The 9,790-nt window shown below is 34.2% G+C and overlaps 1 protein-coding gene across 1 annotated transcript; it reads left to right on the forward strand.

Moving 5' to 3' along the window:
- The first annotated feature begins 2,776 nt into the window (after positions 1-2,776).
- LOC113339040 lies at positions 2,777-5,021 on the forward strand. The gene is made up of 2 exons (XM_026584440.1): positions 2,777-3,657; positions 4,060-5,021. Exons 1-2 carry the CDS (start codon positions 3,631-3,633, stop codon positions 4,489-4,491), a joined length of 459 nt encoding a protein of 152 aa, XP_026440225.1. The 5' UTR covers positions 2,777-3,630; the 3' UTR covers positions 4,492-5,021.
- Positions 5,022-9,790: the final 4,769 nt, after the last annotated feature.

Genomic DNA, 9,790 nt, shown 5'->3' on the forward strand with positions numbered 1-9,790 from the left:
AGCTTTTGCGTAGATAGCTAAGGTCTAGAGTAAAGGTTTTGTGGGTACACCTCTGGTAAACCCTCCGGAGACAACACTCCGCCGCTAGGGCCACCTAGCGGTTTAACGGTTTGCTGCACGTGCTAAGTGTAGTCGTTTTATATTAGATTTTCTCGAGGACTAGCAAATAATAAGTTTGGGGTATTTGATAGACACATTTTTTTGTCTGAATTCTCCTCAGTGTCTCTATTGTTGTTGCTTGATTTTGTACTTATTATGGTGTTTTTATGTTTGTGTAGGTGTTTTTGGAGAAATATACTTGTGAGGAAAAAGTTGCTCAAAAAGTGTTATTTAGACCTCTTGAGGACATTTTCTATACGGACCCCAGATTTGGCTAAGGGGAACCCAAGGTTATGCGTAGCCCAAATGCATCCTCAGCACCCAAATTTGTTCTCAGCACCCATCTGCTATTTGCACCCCAGAAAAGGATAGAGGCACTTCATCTTCAACATTTCAAAAATAAATTTGGCGGGAAATTTGCGGTAGTAACTTGAAGAATTAGGGTTCGGCTTTTGGAGTGGATTCATGGAGACTCAATGACTGAAACTTCTTGGGAAGGCCTGTTTAAGCTTAAAAGGCATGGTATGATCAATGGTTTCGACCAGAATTGGCTATAATGGTGGAGTTGAAGAAAAACAGAATCTCGGGTTTATCTTCAAATGGAAAGATCTGTTTTGAATTCCGAGGAGTTTGAGCGAGAATCAATCACTGGGTTTAGTTGTTTTGGGCCTGTTTGGACCAAACAGGGATGGTATGGTCGATGGTTTCAATTAGAGTTGGCTGCATCGTGGGTTTGAAGCAAACAGAGCAAAACGTTCGTGGAAGAGTTTTCACGGGACTTGCTATGAATTTCGTGTGATGCTGGGACTCTAATTCGTGTACTGCACATGCATGGAGAACTCTGAGTTGAAATAGACGCGTGAAGGACGTAAAGAAGGATTTAAAACCATAACTTTGGAAATAATATATTCCTGATTAATGGCTTTGTTATAAGAGAATTTGGAGACATTATTAGGAGATATTTTGAAGCTTTTGTGTATATAAAGCGTGTTCTGGCATTTTAGATGGGTTACAGAGAGTTTGGGAAGGATTTGGAACATCACAGAGGCGAAACACGATCACCAGAGAAACCTGATGCTGCTGCTGCCATTGAAGAACACGAAGAACATAGACCCATAGAAGAAGTCGTTTTTGCTACAGTATTTGCGACTGCTCATCGACAGTCTTAGAGCTACAGTAACAGTGACACATCCTCTGTATCGTTCTTTTCAGTTTGTAACACTTATAACTGTTGCAAACCCGGTTATCATTGTTTCTCCCATTTCATCATTTGTACACCACCTTTGAGCAATAAAAAATAAATTTTGAGCGTGTTTTCCTAATGATCAGCTAAACCCAAACCTTGGGGTGACGGAGGAAGCCGTTCTCTCAAGAATTATGTGGTAATATTTATTTCATAAATTTATGCAATATTTTTATATGATTAATTGCATTGATAAAAAATAAATTAAATGATTCCTACTAATCAAATGTGTTTTCTCTTGATGATGCATGCTTAGTTTTAGACTCTTGATGCGTTATACTTGCGATTAACATTTGATATTTTGGGAATCTGATTTTGGCAATACTTTAGAATCGAATCAATTGTTTAAATTGTGTGATATACCACATAAGTATTGATGAATGCTGAAATCCTAGCTCCAGCCTCTCCATAATTTTCACAACATATCAACGTTTATTTGCTTTATTTTCTTTGCTTTAAAATTAAGTCTAAAATCTATTGCTTTCACAAGTCTCAACGAACTTTTTACTACAACTCAACTTGAAATCACATCAGACGGGTAGGACCCAAAACTGAAATTCACCCCTCAACAACTACGAAAACGAAATTTCTTTGTTCAAAAGAAATACCTGGTAACGCATCCATGATGATAAACAAATAGGATCACAACCACGCTAATCTTCAAGGAATAATCCATAACCAATCTTGAACGAAGAAAAAAAATTGCACCAGTTGGTAGAGTCGTGCATGATAACGTGTTGCAGTGGAAATAGGAGGAAAGTAAAGAGGCAACGAGGGTTTTCTATTGATCAGGATAATAGGGTTACATGGATACAATATCCTTTATATATATATATATATATATGTAAAGGTAAACTCTAGGTAACTAGATGGAACGCACATCCATGGACCATAGGCCTTATAACAAAAACTTATTTTTATAAAGTGTACTATTACAAGGGAGACGAGCAGATAGGGGGTCCTATTATGTCACAAATGGGCAAGCTAATTCTACTTTCTTTGTCAAATTCTGTAATATTACTTCACCAGAGACTCGAACGTGAGACCTCCTCAAACACACCAAACCTTTTACGTGTTGAGCCTTATTTTTATTTTATTTTTTTCTTGCAGCAAGAATTTGGAAACCGCCTTCTAAAAATACGACATATCGAACTTCAAACGCGCAGCCGTTCGATGAACTTGTTTCCTTGCCCTGGTCGAATCCCGTTTTAGAACATCGAGTTTGCTCAATAAATAGCCTTCTCAAGCTCAAAGCGATACAGATTCACCTTTAGAGTCGTGCTGTCACGCGAGTGTCCGCTTGACAGCAAAAATGAACTCGCATCGGTTGCCCGTCGGATGTGGTTCTAATCTACGGATCAGAGATTGCTATTTACTTTGACTTTTCGCATAGCACGTATTCCATTTTTAGTCCTTCGTTAAGAAATGGTTTTAAGAAACCAAGAAAGCGTTAATTAGCTGTTATTGTGATCATCCCAGAGGCTAATTTTTTTTCTTGCAGCAAATTCCAAAGTTCATTGGATTCAATAGCATTAATCCATCAAAAATAAAATGACAGCTCTATATATCGTTAATCTACAAATATATTCATTTTATTATCATGAATCAGAAATTAACAAAACTTATAAGAACAACTCAAGAAGAAACGGAGATTAACCGACAATCAGAATCTAAATAAAATGTTTCCATTAGCATTAGCATTCTTGAGGAGCTAATGATCAGGATCAGAGATTTCTAACAGTTGGAGATGTTGATGCCATGATGGGAACAAGTTGAAGATGATGGATTAGAAAAATATACACTAGCAGATACGAGTATTAGATAGAGAAGGGAAGTAAAAGAAATTACATAAGAAATTAGCAAAGAGGAATTCTTATTAATCACCATTTTTTATTTTATTTTTTGATCTTATTAATCACTGTATCACAGGAGAACCAAATAGATTCTAGAAGAATGTCATTCCAACAAAGTGTTCTTAATAACTGGTTTTGGAACCATCAATCAGAGATTCAGAAGTTTAATGTTTCTCTGTAATAAAAGAAAGTAATAATGTCATTAGATAGAGGACCAAAAAGAAAAAAGTCATAAGATGCGTATGGTACTGAATAGAAAAAATAGCTGACGGCCGAGGGATGCGAGTTCATAGATGCTATCACGCGGACGCTCGCGTGATAGCAGGACTCTCACCTTTATTCTTCCTTTCTCTCTGCGCAATTGAACCGTGTTTTTCTCATCGGAAATTGCTTCTGGTAGAATTAGGGTTGCATCTATCATTCTGTTAAACAGACATGGATATGGATTTATCTGAGAAACATGTAAGTTATCTTTGATCCTTGTTTTGATCTGATCGTACATATATAGAGAAAAGTTGTATGATTTTATTTTCCGATTGTTTGATCCGATCAATTTTGATATTGTTGTATAGAGATACTTGTATAATCTTCTTTTTTAATAGTGGATTTTGGCTGATTTTGTTTTTTTAATATCTGGTATTCTGGTTCATGCATATCCTAGATAAAAGTTTGTTATAGTTTTGGACAGGGTTTTGGTTCGGTCTCATGTGAATGCTGTTTGCATCAAAATTTGTCCATTTGAAATTGAATTTCTTAGTTTTGGGTTTCTTCTTACCTTGACTGTTTTGCATTATGTTCAATTGTTTTAATAATTGTGTATCTGCATAGCAAAATTTGTTCTCACCTTGAGGTACATTGTTGCAGATGATTTTTCAACCACTTTCAGCTGAACAAATTGCTATCAACGAGAAGAAAATGAACATGACTTTGGATGATATTATCAAGATCTCCAGAAAAACTGCTGGCTCTGACCCCAGAAAACCAAGGCCATACAAAAGGAAGAACGTTCCAGCCGTTTTATCGAGTTTGAGGGAATCTAAATCATCTATGAAACTGAACAGAAGGGAGAATTTTCCAACTGCTGGTGCTCCTTTAGGGAGGAATTCTACAAGTGTTTGGAGTCGTTTGAAGGTTTCTAATCCTTCTGTCAGACAGGGTTTGCCTTCTCAAAGATACCTAAACCTCCAAGACAACCAGTATATCGTAAGGGCGTTTGCCACTAATGTGCAACCAGCTACAACTCGTACCAGGCCTCTATCTCGCAACAAGATGCCTAATTTTAGAAACTCAAGGTAAATCGTGGCTTCCTAGTTCCTTCTTATCACATCAGAAGTGTCTCCAGCTTATTTAAGGAGCTTTTTTCGACTGTAAGTGTTCGAGTTTGGGTCTTTCTCCCATCCAGTGTAGGGTTCGTGCATTTGTTGCTCTTTTTACCAAGGAGAAACAACTAGTTACACTCACTATTATACTTCGCACTCAAGTATGATATCTTAGGCGGGAAGATATTGGTCACTCTGCTTATGAAAAAGTTAATCTGGGTTGAGAATTTGTGATGAACTGGCTGGGCTGCTTGCACTAATAGTATTTCATATTAAGGCCGGATAATTTCGTAAAGTGATGATTTTGGTAATCTCCTCGGGCTTGCATTTTACCATGATGATTAATAGTTCGGACGGTGACCAAGTAAATAAGTCCGGCTTTCTGGTTTCTGCATTTCTCAGCTTTTCTATGTAATTTATTTCAAGGGAAAAAATTGTTTGGTCTTTTTTTTAGGTAGTTTCATGTCTATTTGGTCCTTTCGATAATCACATTTTCCATTTGGTCCATTATTATTTAAAAATATCTAAAATACCCCTTTTCTCTCTTATTTTCTTTGTTACTCACGTGAATCTGTTAGTCACGTGAATCAGTTTTCTGGTTTTCTCTCTCTTCTTTATTTTCTCTATTAATTTCTCTCTCTTCTTAGCCTTAATAAATAAAATTTTTAAAATTAAATATCTCTCAAAATATAAGTCAAAAATTAATAAGTTTTATATATTCGGAAAGCCCTCGACGATAGCTTTCCAACGAGTACCATTGTCGCTATGTTTCAGAGCTTTTAATTTTTTTTGGTATAATAGTAGTTCATATCCGAAAATGAACACTATTTTATAACATGGTAGTTCATTCTAGTTCTAGCAGTTCATTTCGTAGAATGAACTCGTATACACTAGCAATTTATTTTGTAGAATAAACTCATAGTAATTGTTCAATTTGAAGAATGAAGTCGCAATGGTAGTTCATTATTATAGTTCATATTGAAGAATGAACTCGTGATAGATGTTCTTAATTTCGAATGAACTCGTAATAGTTGTTCATATTTTAGGATTAACAATTCATGTTGTAAAATGAACTCGTAATAGTAATTAAGAATGGTAGTTCATATTGTAGAATGAACTCGTAATAGTTGTTCATTATGGTAGTTCATTTTATAAAATGAACTCGTAAACGGTAGTTCATATTGTAGAATGAACCCATGATAGGTGTTCATATTGTATAATGAACTCGTAATAATAGTTCATTATACCAGTTCATTTTGTAGAATGAAGTCGTATGGTAGTTCATTTTGTAGAATGAACTCGTATGTTATCTAATCCAAAGAGTTCACTTTTTGGAATGAACTAACAAGCATGATAGTTCATTAAAGTAGTTGATTTTGTAGAATGAACTCGTATAATAGTTCATTAAAGTAGTAATAACTCATTTTATAGCTAAAAAATAATGCAAAATTAAAAGCTCTGAAATATAGCGACAATGGTACTCGTTGGAAAGCTATCGTCGAGGACTTTCTGAATATATAAAATTTATCATTTTTGGACATATGGTTCAAAAGATATTTAAGTTTTAAGTTTTTATTTATTTATTTTTATTAAGAAAGAGAAAAAAAAAAGTATTTTTGCCACTATCAAAAGATTGTGACATCATTGATGACATCATCTCGCGTGGGTATTGTCCATCCTATGACCAAACAATAATTTTTTGGACCAAACAACAATTTATATTTTTAAAAAGAACCAAACAAACAGTTGACTAGGTCAACTGGACCAAACTAACTCTAATTTATTATTTTTAAGACCAATTGGTATTTCCTACTTATTTCAACTGCCTGCCTTGTTGTGTCCTGGAGCAGTGAGATGCCATTCCTAAATGGACCCTGGTTTCACAATTTGCTGCACTGTATAGGGTACAAGTCTTTCTATGTTCTTAAGCAGCTGTGTGTACGAAGGATTCCATTTAAGACTGGAATATGATCACTCTTAACATAGGCGGGTACTGTTTATTACCATTGGTTGGGTTGAATTGATGAATGCACTGATGAAAAGTTGAGATTTGATCGATGATTTTTATCAGCAATAGTGGTAGTCTGGTAGAAGTATGAGATTAACTTTGTGTATTTCTGTTGTAACTTTCATCATTAATAATGGAAGGTAGTCGGGTAGAATGAGATTAGCTTTGTATCTTTTCTTTTGTAATTCGCATGTCGAGATCTCGTTTCTACTCTGGATACGAATTGTTGCATGGTGACGGCGTTTCTACAGAAACAGATGAATTGGGCAAGCATAATGGAATCTACTTCTGCAATATGTTTAAAATGGTTCAGCAACTTTGCTTCAAGTTCAAAGTGATATCGCCCGAGGCATTTGAAATTCGTAAGACTTACTTTTCAATTATTCTTTGTGATGCTTGGTGGATGCAGGGATGGGATTACACCTGTTCAGAAAAGAAGATTTGCTGAAAAGAAGCAGAAATGGATGAAATGGCAGAAGCAGGGTTGCAACGCTCAGAAATTCGGCGCTTTTTGTGCTTATGACAATGCAAGGAAGAAGGTCGTGCCTCATTCCATGGAATATTATGAGTACTGAAGTGTTGGTGGGGGGCTACAAAAATTCAACTTCTACAGCATGACACCATCTGCTGAATCACTCAACAACCAGACTAGAGCCCCGTTTAGGATTGTATTTTTTCCTATAAAAGCACTTTGTAACCAACTTGGAACAAACTTTTTCGGAAAATAGCGTTTGGTAAACTTTCTTTAAAGCGTTTGGTAAACCTTGTTATTATATTAAAAAGGAAAAATTTACCCTTAAATATGTACAATTATTTCACTAATCAAATTTTATTAATATTTTATATAAAATAATAATTACAACAACAATAATAATAATAACAGTATTTAAAGGTAAAAATTAAAAATAAAATTAAAGTATTAAATGGTTAAAATATGAAAAAGAATTATTATTATTTTTATCTTTATCTTTATTTAAATAATATTCAAAATAAAAAAAATTATTATTAATAGATGTAATTTAAAAAGAATTTTTAAACCATGTCTATTTTCGTCATTAGCCACATCATAAGCACTTCAACATGATAATTTACCAAACAGAATTTATAGTTTGTTAGTTCTATAACACTTTAGATGTTATGGTTTACCAAACGTCTGAATACTTTATTTTTAAATCACAGCACAACAACACACAGCACAACACAACAGAAAATTACTTTTGTAAAACTCACAACAATACCAAACTAGGATTAGATGTAAAACAAGAAAAGAAAAAAAAGAACTTCATAGAGTAATTTTCTTAGATTCGTTTAATATGTTCGAATTCTATTTGCAGTCTCATTTCTTGTGTAAAATTCGTTTAATACTTCAACGTATATAAAATTCCAGAAATTCAGATCACTATTTTGTGTCTAAATAAGAATTGTCTATGAAATCAAGATCTTCAACAGTGGCGGAGCCAGCCTGCACGCTAAAGTCTAAACCATTCAATGGGAATTCTTAAGAGCTTGTGATGCTAGTTGTTTTTCTTGCTTGAATGTAGTTAGGAGAATCTTGAATCTTGCTTGAATGTAGTTAGGAGAATTTAGTTGGTTTAATGGAATGTGATCTTTACTTGAATATTGGAAATAAAAATCTTTCTAAACCAACCATCGATTAGGCTAACAAGGAATGAGGTTTTGAAATAGCTACGTAGATGACTTTGTACTGACAGAATAGAACTAGTAATTTTACCTTGACTATTACATCTAAAAGAGTGCAACTATATGCACCCTATTTATTTAATCAGGGGTGCACATTTGGCAATAACTAGTTATTAGTATGTGAAAAATGCTAGAACCTTCTACCATATGGGTTCAATACATAAAAATCCCACTAAATTGATCCTCCCCTGTCAATTCCATACTTTCAGTTTTTAATATTTGTAGGCCTAGAACATTAAATTTCAGGGCTTGGTAATAAAGTTTAGGGTTTGGGAGAAATTCGTAATACCAAAAATGCCCTTTAGTATATATACCTAATGAAATAGGTTATAGATTTCATTTTCATTTTCTCTCACTTCTCTCTCGTCTTTGCTCTGAAGAAAATTAGGGTTCTTTCATCAAACCAATTGCAGAGAGCAAGAAACCGATTCTTGCTCCATCGACCTTCACTGATGACGTTTACGTATTACAGATGAATGGAAGTAATCATTTATTTTTGGTTTTAGATTGAATCTCATATCAGAGCTTCAACGATTCTTTTAGGATTTTCTTTCTTCCCTATCAGTTACAATCAAATCTCTGTATTTTTCAGTTGATTCGAAGATATCTCATGTATTGATTGAATTATTCTAGTTTTCAATTGATTTATAGATTTAATCAATTTGATTCAAACATGTTTAACAATTGATCATCAATCTACAAGTTCGAATCAATCAATTGACTTTAATTTGTTGTTTCGAAGCTACTTCAGGTAAGGTTTTCGATTTGATTCAATAGGTTTTTCCCATTTAGTAGTTCTATTTTCTTAGTTTGATTAGGTTCTGATTTTTGTTTTCGTTGACTTTATTCAGATCGGAGAAGAACATGATTTTTATTGAATCAACAGGTTTTGAATCTAGGTATGTTTAGGTTTGTTGATGTTTCTGTTGATGTTGTTGTTTAAGTTCGATTTGTTGATAATACTAGTTACTAGTTGAATTCAATCAGCTAAGAAGATATTCTCCATTTAATAAAAACGTTGATCTCTCATAATTCTAGTGTAGCTAGTTGTGGACTCTTGTTGGTGTTTTTATCTTGCTTATCTTGACTACACATGTTGAGTTTGATTAACGAATCTATGGTGGTGTTGGTGGTGGAGATGCAGGTTTTGGAGGAGTATGAAGAGGTTGTGGTATTGGAGCAGGTTTGAAGGAGGATTTTGAAGTCAGAGCTGGTGTTTTAATTGATGAATTGAAGGAGATGATGAGATGATATAAGACGAACTATTTTAAGTTTCTACTGCTGGTGCTAGTGGTCACATGTAATTAGTTGATTTCACAAGGTTCTCTTCTTTTTTAAATGTTTATATTTTTTTTTCTCAATGTTAACTTGTTCTGATAAATTTACTACGTTAGTATCCCCTGTGAATGATTCGTTTTTGTTGTTGAATTATGCATCGAGATAGTTATCGTAGCTGGGACATTGATTATTCGTGATAAACTTACTACTTTTCTCCATACATATATTCTTATGACGCCTGAAAACCAATATCAGTTCTCTGATTATCAAGTAGGCCTTCTTGATTACT

Source organism: Papaver somniferum, unplaced genomic scaffold (genome assembly GCF_003573695.1).
Source record: "Papaver somniferum cultivar HN1 unplaced genomic scaffold, ASM357369v1 unplaced-scaffold_19, whole genome shotgun sequence".
NCBI lineage: Eukaryota > Viridiplantae > Streptophyta > Magnoliopsida > Ranunculales > Papaveraceae > Papaver > Papaver somniferum.

Coding starts and splice junctions, on each gene's coding strand:
- LOC113339040 (XM_026584440.1), top strand. CDS start 3,631: ATGGATATGGATTTATCTGAGAAACAT. Junction 3,658..4,059: donor TGGATTTATCTGAGAAACAT/GTAAGTTATCTT, acceptor ACATTGTTGCAG/ATGATTTTTCAACCACTTTC.